The 15856-nt window shown below is 40.0% G+C and overlaps 1 protein-coding gene and 1 long non-coding RNA gene across 4 annotated transcripts in view; one reads left to right on the forward strand and one right to left on the reverse strand.

The window, feature by feature from the left end:
• Nucleotides 1-728: 728 nt before the first annotated feature.
• CALCR (calcitonin receptor) overlaps nucleotides 729-15856 on the reverse strand; it is a 175946-nt gene continuing 160818 nt past the window's right edge. For all 3 annotated transcript variants that reach the window (XM_064506080.1, XM_026098786.2, XM_026098785.2), the window contains 2 exons: nucleotides 15368-15409; nucleotides 729-8230 (listed from right to left, as the gene is read on the reverse strand). In XM_064506080.1, the coding sequence (XP_064362150.1) occupies nucleotides 8009-8230; nucleotides 15368-15409 (264 nt within the window). In that variant the 3' untranslated portion in view covers nucleotides 729-8008. The remainder of the gene's footprint in view (nucleotides 8231-15367; nucleotides 15410-15856) is intronic.
• Nucleotides 8447-13160, forward strand: LOC135327282 (uncharacterized). The gene is made up of 3 exons (XR_010387385.1): nucleotides 8447-8516; nucleotides 9444-9608; nucleotides 12728-13160. It is a non-coding gene; the product is annotated as an uncharacterized LOC135327282 (long non-coding RNA).

Consider the following 15856-nt stretch of genomic DNA (forward strand, 5'->3'; position numbering starts at 1 on the left):
CCAGTTCAAAGCTACAGCATATGCCAGAATGGTACCTCCCTTCAGTTGCTGGCTAGCCAATTGTGAGAATGATGGCTAAGTCCTTGGGTGTTAAACATTTGCAAGAGCTCATAAAATAAAACCCCTGTAGTATAATATAATTCAATATGTAAAGCTTTTCTTCAGCTATGTCCTGTTCATTTCTTGTGGGCCTGAACTTGATAAACCTGCCCGCACAATAATTTGCAACAAAGATGTGTGCTCTCCGAACTCATAGAGCTACACTCATTACAAGCAGATATTCTCTGTTCTCCCCTGTGGAAGCCAATAATGGCGATGCTTTCTCTAAAACCAGAGGTATGGTAACTGTTTTCTTATTTTGCAGATTGCTTAAATTTGTACAGAACTCTCACTGCCAGGCCCTTCTCAGAAAGAACATTAATCGTGATGTTATTTATTCAGGTAATGCTTATTAGCTACAAACATGCATGTACACACACACACACACACACACACACACACACACACACAAACACAAACACTGGGAGAAATTCATCCCCTTGCAGTGGGTAATGAGAAGAGTTGTACATCTCCTTTCTCTCAGAAGCATGTGCCCGTCACCGTGCACTGAAATATGTTGGCCTTGTATGTTCAAAACTGTAATAATAACTGGAAGATAAGAGAGGGTATTACAGTACAAAAAAAGTCACTGTATAGGTTTTTCTACATAGTCAGCATGACCTGGGGAGGGCGTTTTTTGTTCTTTTTATTTTGATATTCCAGCAGTTGTTACTTGCCAAGTGCTCAGTGTAAAACAATTGTTAGTCTCTACCTATAAATATGACATCGAAAAATATATATTAATAGTCATGTAATTTATGAGGTCTTTCAAATATATATAACAAACATACACATGCTGCAAATGGGAATCACAGATATTTCACTATAAAAACCAGAGAAATACGAAAAAAAAGCATCTTATTACTGTAAACAGTCTATAGGTAGAATAATGCTGATAAATTTTGATCTTTTATGTTAAATGTTCAGGTGAGACTATATTTTACCAAGTATTTTCAATGTTGCTAGATATTTAGAAAATCTCTAAACCAAGCAGAGAGAAATCCTGCCCTTAGTTACACTTCTGAAGTTCATGGGAATTACCGCTGTGTAACACAGGGTGTTGTGAACTAAGAAGTTTTTGATACCGAGGAGCTGTCTGATCTCAGGTCAGTCTTTTTCACAATAATAATTTTTACACTCGTGATATAAAGGAAGTTACCCATTGGACATCAGATATAAAACTGGGAAAAAAATTATTTCTGCTGCTCTCCTCATGCGCCCCTGTCAGCAGCTCAGTGCTGCTGTACTGGGCAGGGGAATGCAGCAAATGTCTCTCGGCCCAGTTATTCCTGCTGTGAACCTGTCTGGTACATGAGCGGGCAGACGGGTGACCCCGATTACCTGCACTCAGCACAGGGGCCCCAGAAAATGCCCTAGGAAAATATTAAAGTAGTTTAAGGAGGCTATATGCCTTCTCTGCCCCACAGTGTCTCCCACTCATGACTTAGGCTGGTGGCACTTTGGCTCGACTATGGGTCACTCTCCATCCGAAGAAGAGTTCTTTCATGTATAATTTATATAAGATCATAGTAAATACATATGCATGCTACCAAGAATTTTCAGAAGATATTTGGCTTTTTGTGCCTTTTATCCAATGTTCAGCTTCTCAAGAGGTTATAAATGTTGTTCTTTTAGGTGAAAAAGCACCTGTTACATTCAACAGAATTACATTCTGTTATAATGGGAAAGGGGACATTATTCTACTTCTACAGATAACTGATCTGTATACCCAAAATTTTATCCCTAATTTAGTTTTAAATATGCATCTCCCATTCATTTACATTTTTTTTTTAAAGCAACATGAGCCAAATGTCTCAATTCAATGAACTGATTAGGTCTAAAATACACATTTTCCAGCCTGAAATGTGGCAAGTACATTCTGAATTAGCAGCACGTCACTGGAAACTGTAAAGGAGAAATGTTCCTCATGAAAATGCATAGGATGCACAGATTGGAGCGCAAACACTTCTTGTAGGGGCATTACTGTGGTGGAGAGAAATGATGAGGGCAGAAGAGGGAAGGAGCTGTATCCCCTTGAAAGTGTTTATGCAAATTAAGAACACCAGAGCCTAGTAATGGAGAGGTCACATCTAGGCACACTACTACGTTTAATACATCAGGCAGTGTAACCTGCTGCACTCACTTCTTAAAGTTATATTTACTTGTGGTGAGAGAAAAAGAAACCAGATTCTTATAATTCTTGCAGCTCTCTGATACCCTTTAAAAATTGACTTTTTGGGGTTTTTTTTGATTGGCTTGAGAGAACTTGTAATTGGATCATGGAGAAAATCCCAGACATTGATTCTATGCTCACAGATGATGTATAATGAGAGTTAAAGACATTTCTGTTGCACAGTGCCCACCTCAGCTGTTATGAAATCATATAAAAAGTCTTGACAGGAGCTTTGCAGGTCATCTGTATGGTCCCTCTGCAGATAGCCAGAAATCATCACTAACACTAATCTTGAACATCCAGCTAGGGAGATTCATAGCTCTATCCTTGCTGCTGGCATATTTTTTCTGTCCTTCTATCTTCCTTGCTACATTTAAAGTCTGTTAATTCTTGTACTTCTTCCACGAACACGGAAGTTCATGACAGTCATTTCCACTCTTAAAGAGGGTCACTATAGATTTTTTGGGGGATCAACAATTCCAGTTCTTCCACTCTTTTTCCTTACAAATCCTGTATTCAAGGCCTTGGACTGGTCTCGCTGTTGTCCTCAGGGGTCTCTGCTCTTTGTCCACCTCTTTCAGGAGGAAAAGCAGTCAAACCGGATTAAGTATCCCAGCCAAGGACTTAACCATTACCACAGAGAGTTGCAAGATTGCTTCAGGACTCTCTCATACAACACTATAGTTACACAGCTTACCTATATGCTTTCTTTTTCTGCAGCAATGTAACATGCTCAATAATGATAACCTTCTCACCCACTTAATTTAAACAACTAAAGCTATAAGCAGCTGTTCTTTTTTAGACTGAGAGGAACATACTGATCTTTATTTGAAACACTGAGAAATCCTTTTTTTAAAATTTTCTCAGAGGTGGCCTGAGTACTCAACCAAAGGGGTGCTTAAATGTAGATCTGGGATTCATCTGGAACTACCTGCAAAATACTGTGCTGTACAGGAACATCTGGAGCTCATGTAAAAGGGATGCTTTTAAATTAATCCTTGAAGGTACCTTAATCACTACCTCTGTTAAAGAACTAGAGTTGTCAAGAAAGCATAGCTCTGGCACCATACTTAATCTCAGGGTTGTTCAGTGGCTTAAATGTCTCTAGATGATTGACTAAGAAGCCGATCATGTGCCTCCCTCTGGAGGCAGCATTTTAGCTTGGAGCCTGACTTTCCCTTGCTGAGGGCCTCTGAGATTTGCTGTGCATGATTCATGCCTTCATTCTGCCAAGTCACTCTGAAACAGGTGTTGTGTTCCTGGGACAATGACAGCAGCACATTACAATGGCCAACCTGTCCCTGAAACTCAAAATTCCCAGTTTGCCACTACTGTTTGCTACAAAATTGATTTTGGTGTGGCTAGCAGTGGGTGCAGAGAGCATGCACAGTTTGGCTCAGGCTCCCCACGTAAAGGTCTCCTGTGCAATCCTTCTTGCTGCCAGAGGGCAAACAGAGCACGGTTGTACACTGAGTAGAGCTTCTTTGGCTTGTGGTCAATTATTGTTTCCATGCAAATAAGTTTAAGGTTACAAATGCTCCCATTTTTGAGCAATAATCAAAAATATATGCATGTTTAGCTTCATGAAGACACATCTGACTTTTAGAATTCAAGCACCGGAAATGCAGATACCTTCATATTGTTAGTGTTTAGGATTTGTATCTTTGAAAAAAATGGCTTGGATTTTGTTTGTTAAGATTGGCAAGGGATGGAGGAGGCTTCGGGAAAAGGGGATAGAAATTCACCACGTTTGCATGGTTGGTTTTATCCCAAAAGAAAGTTATGTTGCTATATTATAAACACAAGAGCATTTTGTAATGGAAATGCTGGCAGACTTTTGATTAAGGTAGTATTATTGCTAAGAATTTTAATATGGAAAAATCATTCTGTTCTACCTTTGTTGCTGTTTTATTTCAGCTAAAACATATTTATTAAGTAAATCAAATGAGAAAAACAAGGCTTAATTTCAGCACCCTGTGTCAGAACAAGTCTTTTAATTTGTGCTGAGTTTCTGTACTTGATAAAATGAACAGCTGGAGCCTTTCTGATAAAGTTAGTTGTTCAAACAAAGCAACAAAATCCTTCTGCCAGAGCCAACATTCACTAAACTGAGTGTTGGGTGTGGTGTAGATGCTACAGAGTTTGTTAATGTAAGGTTTGTTTCCTCAGAAAATGCTCCTTGAATCCACTGATCCAAGTGTCAATTCCCTTCCTGCTTTTTGGTACACCAATACCTGAATCGTGCATTTCTAAGGAATGGAAACAAAGAAGCTTCTGTTCTTGTGATATGTACTAGAGACAAATTTTCTAATGCCAAGACACTGTAATTATTCAGGTCATATAAGCATTTTCAGTATTACTGTCATTAGTGTATGGCGCTATTTGTAAAACACAGAAGTGCAGTTTACCTTGTGTGCAATGACAACTTTTCAAACCATTTTGATATGAAGAAAAATAGCATTTTCCGTTGGAAAAATATGTTGATTAGAAATTACCAAGAAGCTCTAAAAATGCAGCCTTTTCTGCAAAGCCCCTAGGACCCCCCAGCAGTGAATTCAGCATGTGAAGTTTTTAGTGGCTGGGTATCGTTATCACTCCACTGAAATCAAAGCTGCCACAAAGACTGCCATAACCATGCAATGTTTCTGTCACCTGCAACTAAAACCAAGATCCCCAAACCCAGCTGCTGAACTTGGCATTTCAGAACATTCAACTGAATAGAGCAAGAAAAAAAAGAAATGAGATTAGTGAATGAAGAAAACAACCATGATAACGGCAAAGCATATCAATTTTGTACATCCACATGAACATAATAGACTGTAAAACAACCTGTACTTGTATGCACATGATGATTATTAAACTTTCTGTATTATGCACACTTCTTTTACAATCAGCTCATTTGTGTCCTTAGAAATTAAGACTGCCTTCTGGAGCTCTCCTGGGAAGCACAGCATGCCTCAAAATTATTCAAAAATACAACATTCATAGTAGAGCTGCCTTATTGTCTTTAGCTACTAAATCTTCCCTTTGCCATTGTTCACTGGCGAAAATAGAAATAGCAATACGCAAAATACTGTTGTCTGAAAAAATAACTGCCTTCTTATTCCTTGAAGCCTGAAAAATAGGCGTGTGGTTTGAATGAGTACACAGGATCGTGTTTTCTTGAGATTTTCCACTAGATTGATCATGCTGTGAATTGCACCATCCGTGGGCAGTTAGTTCTTGTTCCGTACTCTTGTTCGATTGTCGCAGCATTGGCAACTCACTCTCCAAAATGGGAAGAAAGCTGCGGTGATGCGCAGCAGCGAGGTACGTGCCTCTGCAGCACAAACGCCCTCACCATGAGGCATTGCCTCCTGTACCTGGAGGGGGAATTCAATCCACTCTGCTAACACCAGGTTACACCTTTCCCTCACAAGCTTGTTCCTCAAAGGGACTTTTCTAGTTAGATGATGACTTATGTAGGTGGATATGTACAGCAGACTGCCATTTAAAATTTACTGATGACTGGTAAAAGCTTAGGGTTTAACTGTGTCAGTGAAGGAAAAACTAAGCCCAGCTGAACACAGTATTTAAAATTTGTTCCAAATCACTAAGGATGAAATTGTCCCCAGCTTTCAAGGTTTACACTGAACTGTATTGCAGAAGTCATACCTAAAATCTGAAGAGAGTTGTCCAACACTCATTTAAGTCAACAGGTATTTACCTGATAATTTTAATGGAATCTGAAGGTTTACGGTAGGATTTCCTTTAGCAGTTTATGCTGTGGAAGATAAAGTCTGTCCTGCAGCCCTTCTTTGACAGAGCATGACCAGCAGGATTATGGCCTCTATTTGTAATCTTTAAAGTTTAAATTTAGGTCAAGCATTTTATTTCAGATTTTCTTTTCTCTTTTGCTATTTGACAAGATCTGAATTTAAGACTATTCTAACTAATTTAAGTACCTTATGCAGTGCTAAGGAGAAAAAACATTATGAATAGAATCTCAGCAAGTAAGTAAAGGAAAGAGAGAAAAGTTTACACCCATGAAAGAATTCCCATGTTAATTGAATTACAGCTTAAGTGCTAAGTTTCCTATTCCTTCCTTCTCCTCTTATTCACCTGCCATATAGCTTGGTATTTTAGCAACTCCCAGCTGAGGGCTGCTATCTAGCAGCTGCCTTCTCCTATCACTATATTTCCCTGTTTGGGCTGGGGTTGAAGCATCAAATGCAATTGGATGAGCAGGGAAAACAGAGGGGGACGGATAACTTTCTAGCTTCCTTCAAAGGTGAAGGCTGTGATGCATACCTTGACATTGCTAGCATTCGAAATATCCCATGCTTGTCTAAAAGGGCAAAGGAGCAGGAGAGCTGTAGGAAAAGTCTTTCAGAGAGATGCAGGAAAGAATGACATATTCATTGAAAGTTTTATGAACAAAACTCTCTAGCAGTCACAGGTATGCAAAACCTCCTTGGCACTGGCCTTTCTGCTTGCAAATTCTTAACATTTAGCTTTATGTGGGACATTCATCTATTCCTTTACTGATTTGCAGAACTTGTGCAGTGACAGTACTGTAACTTCTAACTGCAAATCAGCTTCTCCCTGGCCCCATTTCTGCCTCAGTAATCATACAGAGACACTTTGAATGTGTGATAAAAGGTGCTTGTTACTTGCAAGACTGTACATTCACCATGTTTTCCTGATGACAGACTCACACATGACAGTGTTACCTTCAGCTATCAGGGACTCACAGCAGCACCCAGATTCTAAAAATAGATATTTCTTGTGCTGTGACATTAGTTTCTTATTTCTTACCTGGAATGCTTTACTGCCATAGCTATAATTTTATTAGAGGCAAGCACTCATTTAGCATTTGTCTTAGAATGGCTATTAAAGAAAATCATCATTTCCAAACAAATTTCACCATTTATTTGGAGTGAAAGAATTGTGCCTTAGTGATAAAACTTCTGGGCAGAGTAATAGGGTGACAGTTTTTCCTATAAACAGATACTCTTAAGGAACTACCAAATGTTAAATAAAAACTATTTTCTATTTTGAGATGTCTTCAGGACTTTTGTGAGGCAGTTTAAAGAACTGGTATGTTTCTGTAATGATGACTGAGAATTTGTTATGCGACTACTAATTTACCTTCATTTGTAGAATGCACCTGCTAATGGGATGGTAATATTTTGGGTATCCTTTGGAAAGCATCAAGATTTGAATACTTCAGTGTGATTCTTTTTTGTCTTGCAAAGTGCAAAAATTTTTAAGATGTCATCAAGCTCATTAAAAGGGGAAAAGAAAAGGATTCCAAGCCAGTTACTTCTTGTGAAAGTTGATAGTTCAAAATCTAGGGTTGAAGAAAAGTACCTAAAGAAAAAGTGCTTAAAGTTTCTAAATGTCATGTACTGGTTCTTTCTTTCCTATTTGCTATGGACCACCTGACACTGTTATTACTGTTGTATCGTCACTTCATGTGGCTGGTACCAGGAAGTGCGGAAATTATGTAGCCTGGTGAGCAGTTCCATGTTGAATCCCTGCTGCAGCACGTAGGATGGACTGCTGTTCCCACCTCTGCATCGGACTCTCTCTATGTCATCCCTGGCAAAGGCTGATGTGGTTTGAATATAATGTGTCTTGTCATCTGGTCATGCCCTCTCCCGCCATGGCTTGGATTTCCACGCTTCCACCCTTCTCCCCACTTTGTTCACAAGCAGAATGTGAAATGATGAGTTTGCAATGGTTGCTGCTGAGCTAGGCAGATGTCTCTCCAGATTTTAATGCAACAAGTTCAGAGTCATCTATGTATTTTCCATTTAACTGTTCGTTGTTGGAATCATGATGGTACAAGTAAACGGGGACCTCTGTGATTGATGTTGCCGTGTAGGAGGTAGATCGCGTGGAACAGTGCTCTCGGCGTCTTTGGCCCCACTGGGTTTTATACTGTGTCCATTGTCTTTTCAAAGCTCCTTGTACCTGTTAAAGAAATGCATAGTTAGGGTGAGGCATAATTGTAACTCCTAAAATTGCAGTTAAGCCAGTTCTGTTTGCTGCAGTGACACGTGGCCTGTGCTTTGCTAAGCCATCGGTTGCAAGCTCCAGGACCAATCCCTATCAGGTTCTATCTGTCTCTCTCCTCCCTTTCCCCCCAGATCCAGAGGCAGGAGTAGCACAGATATTCAGCTCTCTGCCCTAGGTCCTTCCTGTCTACCCCGTGGCAGCAACCAGATTTTCTGCAGTTGTTGATGCATGCAAAGAGAGGGTAAGAGGTAAACGTGGGATAGTTTGCTGTACAGGAATGCAGCAGGATGCTGCTGTGGAAGAGGGAGAAGCAAGGAGGGATAGGGGTTAAAACTCAACTGTGGCTGCAGTTGGATCCTTGCCTCTGGAATGGCTAATATATTATGAACCTCTGCCTTGAAGAAACTTAACCTTGAGTAAAACTAGCCATGAATGGCAGAATATAAGTACACTTTACGAGCTTGCCAGTACTACTTTTGTACAGAGAAAGAGTTGGAGGATTAGTGCAGATGAACAGGGATTGTGTTCTGGTAATTTATGAACAGGTTTTGGTAGTTCTGTGCTGGCAAGTTAGCCTTGGTCATAGCCCTCTGCATAGCAGATAATTTCAACCTTTAGACATTCATCTTCTGGGAAGATGTCTTTTATTCAACATTTACATTAAGCATGATGGTTTATATGGAGCTAGCATATGATTTAAGCTATCGAGTTATGCCAGGGAATAAGAGCTCCTTCTCAGGTTGCACATTCAGGCATGCTGGAACCTGCTAGCTCTTTCCCAAAGGAAATGTTGAGACATGAGTAGGGGGTGGGCAACCCTGGCTCTGCTCCTTCAGTTTAGCTATGCTAGCCAAGAAAATGTAAGAACAGGAGTAGTTTGCCATAATAATCTGCTGTAAATTACTTCCTCCTGAGGAAGGAGAAGCAGGTGAGGTGCTGGGACTTACAGCGGTGTCCTAGAGTTACAGTACTCCTGCTGAGGCAGATGTTGTATGTCACTTTTTGCTCAGGGATTTTGCTCAGCAGCCACTTTCTAAGCTTTATGCAGAAAAGTATCTTTGATTCACGTAGAAGAGTTTGAATGACTTTAATATTTCCCATGTCTCCCCAATTCTAATCACTCTATTAATATGCATATAGTAAAATGCTATCTACTCACCACCCACAGCTGCCTGCAAGAAAGCTGTTTCATGTCACATAAGGACAAGGCTTCATAAGGAATTGCTATAAATCTGCGATGCTTACTGAGTGTGCAGTGGGAATATGCAGCATGCCAAGAATGGATATTTCATTTGCTTCAGCTTTTTATTTTCATGCCAAGGCGCAAGCTAAGGTATGAGGACTGATGCTATAAATCCTTGCTCATGCAAGTAGTTGCACTGCCTTCAGTATAACCACTTTTTTGAGTAAACAGTCGTTTGCCAGACTAGTCATTTAAAACTCACTGAAAACTATATCTATGCCCAATTTCCAATACTAGCTGCTTTTTGCTATCATTTTCTCAAGACAATGTAGTTAGAGTTCTTTTCATCTAGAGGAATGTATTGCTATTCACCTTCTCATAGCAGATAAAGAAAAGAAACCAAATGGGTGAATGTAGGTTAATTAGATATCAAACACAGAAAAGGCATATGGTTACAATGGAACTTTAATTACCGGTGCTGTGAACAAAGCTTACTACGCTACTGTTGAGATTCAAAGCTAAATGGCTGCATATGGGGATGTTTCATGTCACACTATTGCCAAAATTTATTAGTGAGAAAGAATTGCTGCATGAAGGAATGACACAGTTATAGTACATTATAGGGAGGTATTGTGCATAAGGCAAATCCTGTATGGATTTTAGTCTCCTAAAAATTGGCTTTTGACATGATAGTGTTCCACATGAATATTGTAGCTTCGTCATCCTAAAATCTATAGGGAGGAACTGGAATAAGCCATCTTCACAAGGATTAAGGATTTCCCCCAACATCCTTCTGGGGCAGCAGTTCCTGAAACCTATTGGACCTGACAGAATTAGGGTAATGCAGAAGTCTGATGTCTGCACACTGGCTCTGCCTGCCAGGAGCCAGTGCTCTCATGCTGCAACAGTGCTCCATGAGCATCTCTAACCATGAGCACCTTTGGCCATTGCTGCCCCGAAGGCTAGTACTGAGTGTGTTCAGATTTCACAGGAATTTATCCTTTCAGATTAATCTCGGAGTCATTAGCAAAGGTGCTAAGAAGATGTTCTTCTAGCCCTCCTGTTCCCCTCCCAGCCCACTCTTTCTCCACACCCTGCATAGACCTCAAGGTCTTGGCAAAGGCTTTGATTGCTCTCACGTGGTGAGCATGGAGGCGATGAGGTCCTGAGGAGCTCTCTGCTCTTAGCTCATCTGCGGTCTCATGGGCTATTGATCAACCATGGGGCTGGGGATAACATGGGCAACTGAAGAGAGGGCAATGGGTGTCTGATGGAGTGGTGTAAAAGCTGCAGTGAGAAGCTCATGGCGCTGTTCTCAGACAGAAGTGACGTTTATGTATGGTTTGGGAGAAAACAGGCATATCCCTTCCAATTCAGATTAGAAATGCCGGTAGTCAGGTTTAAAAGGCTCCATGGATTATGAGAGCATGAGGTCAAAGCAGCTGTGTTTTTATTCTTCACCGAACTGCTGGCCTTTACAAGAATCTGACCACAAATGGGTAATGGATAATACAAGTGTTAATCTATATTTCTGTGCTAACTCTGAGGATCTCAGATGAGCATAATTCAGTGCCAACTAAAACTGTTCATGTGTGGGTTTTAAATGTGTAAGCAGCATTATTGAAAATCACATGCACAACCATAATGTATTAACAGCAAAAGACACTGGGAGGGGCTGGGCAGTGCCTGCCATGCTGTTCTCTGTGATGGCAGATGGAAGAAAATAAAGCCTAAAGAAAAGAAGAGCCTAAGTTTGTTTACTCTGCTCTTCAAGACTTTAAAGTGTTTTCTGTTCTCTATTATACACTCATGCCTCTTTGGCACACAGGATATATGACTGTTTTTTTTCGAAACAGACTTTCCATTTTGTTGGCCAGCCTTCCAGTCTAGAAGTAATCTCAGGACTGGAAACATGGTCTGATGAGCAGACTGTTGCAGAGACCCTGTATCATCTGTGCAAGGCTATTTTTATTGGGCAGAGAAACAACAGTGCTACTTGACACTGAGATTTTATATAAAAATGCATGAGAAGATCTATCATTTAAAAAGTCCTAAAAAAGCCATTGTTTATATGTTTTTCTACATTAATGCAGAGAGCTTCTTATTCAGTATTTTGACATTTCTTTCTGTAGATGGGTTTGTTGTGGTACTGAAGTGAGGTAGGTGAGGTAGCTTGCTGTGAACACCAATATAAAACACTGTCAGCTGGTACTGAGTTTAGCGTTGTTTGTTCTGGATAAACTTCATGTGTTTCAGCCTTGAAGTTAAATATTCCAGTAGTAAAAAGTAAATCACTGAGTATGCAGCCTCCTGTCTTACTAAAACTAATCTTCTTGCCCCACACTGAATTTTCCCGTGCTCTATGGCCCTGGCAGTGGATAGACTCAGCAGCTGGCACAATTTCCTACCATGACTGAAGACCAGACTGTGGCTTTGGTCTATGTCTGTTCATACTACATTCAGCAAAAGTCCTGGGGGAAATTAACTTAATTCTCTTGGGCAGCCTAATTCAGATCAGTACATGATGGGAGGATGGACACAGCCCCTTTCTCTCCCTTAAGGAGTTCCTAATGCCATGTTGGTGTCAGTCTGTTGCTACTCCTTTACAGGTTTTGTGCCTTATATAGCTGCCCCTTGTACATCTGCAAGAAAAAATGACACTTTGAAGAAAGGGGTCCTAACTTTTTCATTCTCTTTTCTGGCACAGCCCATCAAAGCTTCTCTAGTACATGAACTGCATAGCAAGTTATTAAGCTTTTTATTTATGGGTAAAATGCTGATGCAAGTACCACCACATTGTCTTGAGTCTGTATGATAGAGGTGTCATCTTGGGTCTCCATCCACCTTAATGAGAAATTCTATAAAAGCTTTCCTTATCATCTGTGAATATAATTTCCTTTAAGAAATGAAAGGGTTTCTAAGCACCTCTGTCATTGGCTGTTAGACAGTCTTCATGGCTGCAGCAGATACAACAATTTTGGAAGCTGGAGTAATGGTGAAAACACCCATGCACCAACAAATATGTCACTCAGTGTGACTGTGAAATCTGAATCCCCACAGCTGTTTGTTCCTAGTACCTGATGCTGATGAACATTTCTGATCACTCATGCCATGAAGGATTCGTTAATCCTTCATGCAGTCTGTAGCTACCTGGGGGTAGCCAAGGCATCGATGTGATTACTTATGGGAGCAATACAGTAGAGATCTGGAAGACACATTTCAATATCAGGTTCATTTTTTTATCTCATTTTGTGCCCTATCCTTTACAGGTATGTGTCTGTGATCACCAGGATTGTAAATGCAGTGGACCTCTGAGATGTTCCTTCAGTGATGCCATGTGGACAACTCAAGTATCAAAGGCAGATGTCCAGGTCAGGGGCTTTCACAGGGAGGAACTCTTTTTCTTGTGGATTGCCAGATGTGTTAGAAAGGCTTTCAGAGGTGACTAGATGCTGATGACTATTGCCATTATTCAGGGTTTGTATTCAAACCATGCATCTTCAGTCTGTATATGGAGCCAGTTGCTGCTATTACAGCTTCCTAACAGCAGCTCAGTCTGATACAGTAGTCCACAAAGTGTAAAGTGCCTCTGAGATGGGACATCTGAGTATCATATGTGAGTATAGTATATTTCCTTAAGTCTTTTGTATTCTAAATTAAATGCAATCCAATATTTAGTGAATAAAAGAAAGTTGTGTGTTATTTTAGACTCAGTTTCATTTTTGGAACGTGGCTTTTGTTTTTCTGCATAGCACACTATAGGTTAGCTAATGCAACAGGTAAACTCATTCATACCCAGGCATCTAATTTTCAGTTAATTGATAGATGTGGTCATGATGTTGGCATCATTATTGGGTACCTTGAAAATTATATTAGTGGAATTGTGAAGGTGGATACATTTTTCTGACACTACAGGATTGACAACAGTACTTTAGAATTAGAGCTATCTGCTGAACCGTATCTAAAAAACAAGCAGCCTTTAAGAAGCTGTGCATTTTCTTGCTGCTTTTTTTCACTTTTAGCATTGCTACAGCCTTTAGCCTAGGCACAGATCCATATGTTCTCATCATAGCTGGAGAATTACAGAAGAATTGATCTTTTACCCTGAAGTTGTAAAATACTAAACAAATATGTTTTGCAAAAACAAATCTACAATATTTTTCACGTGTTGGTGGCGGAATAAAGGGGGAAGAAGGCAATGTTCAGGACCAGGATTTTGGGGCAACACATTATTTGGAGGCAAGCAATGACATGCAGGAACACTGCCTGTACACAGCTATGCAGTTATTTCTATGGGGAGAGAATGTTTCAGAAATTTCCTGGCTGGTTTCTTCTTTCTGCATGCCAAGTCTTCCCTGCTAGAGAGAATCAGAACCCTTTATGCTCCATATTTCATGGGTATGCAGGTTGGACTGTGCCAGTAAGTGATGAGTAAGGCAGAAGGAGAAAGGTGGTAGTAGCCTGCAGATCCTGGTGACTGAAATGCGGTGTGAATAAAGCATTGTATATCTCTGGAACCTTGTTTAATTGGAGCTGTCTCTGGAACCAAAGCGTGAACTACTGTAATGTGATATTTAAGGCTATCATTTCATTTTGGGTTCTGGTGTCATTAACTGCTCATGGTTTGCTATTCTCTTTTATGTCTCCTGAGAAGCCATGCTACAGAATTACAGAGGGAGGCATCTAATCTTTTGTAGTATTGCATTTCTCTGTACATTTACTTGGTGAGCAAGCCAGAAGCAAAGGTATGATGATGTGGTGGCAGAGTTTAATGCACTGTGTCCTCTTGAAAAATAGCATACCAGTCAGTAGCACCTTATGAATAAGATAACTCACTTCAAGCCACTACAAAAAATCAGTGTGCTCACATCCTTACTGGGAACTTGCTACTTACTGATAATATATAGGGACAAATACAAGCATGAATATCTCTTTAGGGTGACATACTGAATGTTAGCATCACAAATCTTGCTCTAATAAAGGAAGCTGTGTATCTAATTCATCTGCACTAGACTGAAAATTAACTTTTTAAAGTGCTTTCTAGCTTTTCTAAGATATGCGGTGTTTCATTTCGCTACGGTTAAATGTCCCTGATGTATTGAAAAACATTTTCCTGCTAACCATCTTTGGAAAATTGCTTGCTGTAGGAATTTAAATGGCTCTTGACATGCTTTAACCAGCTATTTTTATTAAAATAAGAAAAAGTAGTGAAGGGGGCCTAAAACAAGTTGTAGGAATAAAAAATATTGATCCAGCTGTAAGAGAATGGGAGACATCTTTCACTCAAGGGTTTTTATTTCTCAATTACTACTTGAGAAACACTGACCTTAAAAAGGCCAATGCTAATCCTCGAAGGAGTGAAAGTAATTGCATTCCTTCAGGCTTCTCTGATCTGACAGCACTACTCGCGACGGCCTCTCTTTCCACTCTCTGGGGCTTAACCCAGCATGCCGGTTCTCTGGGCCACCCCTCTCAAAGAGCCCTACTGCTTCTTTCAGGATATTGCAGTCATTTCATGTCATTCATCCAGCTATTCTGGGGCTAGAGGTAAAGTTAAATAGTAGGAAAAGGAGATGAAGTCAATTGTTTTTCTCCTTTACCTTGACCTCTATTTTAGATGAAATTGTGGAGGGTAGGGGTGAGAATCTCTTGACAGTACCTCACTTAGTGTGGTCTGCTTTGTAAGGATAACAGTCCTCATTTACACCCTTGGGGGAATTCAGGTCAGACTCTGCATGGAGCTTTGAAAAATGCACAGTACCGCTTGCATATATAGACTAAAACAAAGACTTTGTGTTGTTTTGAAGTTTGTAGCTGGTCAGGCTTCTTTTCTGTATTAATGAACAGTAAAACTGTCTATTTATCAAAAGTCTGAAGTTCCGTTCATTTACTGTATTTCACATGCTTACCTCACCATTGAAGAAGCAGAATATGGTTGCAACAAGCAAGCCCTAAGAGAAAGAAAAATAAAAGAGTTTTAGAATGCTTCACTGTTACTGCACTGTTTGGAAGTTTAGACTTGAGAGTTATGGGATAAAAACATTAGTCCACTTCCTCCCCATCTCAGCTATTTCTTCTAACCTCCCCCCTGTTCACAGTTACATTATTGTATTGATCTCTCTCTTTTCACTGTGTTTAACATTTTCTTTTGTATTACCAGCATTTTTAGATCATCTGTTTTGACTGTAAGGTTGTTTTTATACAAGAGAGCACAGAAGGAAAATTAAGAGATATTTAAGGTAGATATCTTACTGTTGAGTACCCCACTGATATTGATTATTCTGAAGAGAGGGAAAAGGAATAGAGGCATAGATGATGCCACTGTCAGGGTGCAGTTATCCAGCTGAAGGTAGCCAAAGAGAATCAAATGCCTCAGAAAGCCTTAAAATTGAAGTGCA

This window comes from Dromaius novaehollandiae, chromosome 2, assembly GCF_036370855.1.
Source record: "Dromaius novaehollandiae isolate bDroNov1 chromosome 2, bDroNov1.hap1, whole genome shotgun sequence".
Classification (NCBI taxonomy): Eukaryota; Metazoa; Chordata; class Aves; order Casuariiformes; family Dromaiidae; genus Dromaius; species Dromaius novaehollandiae.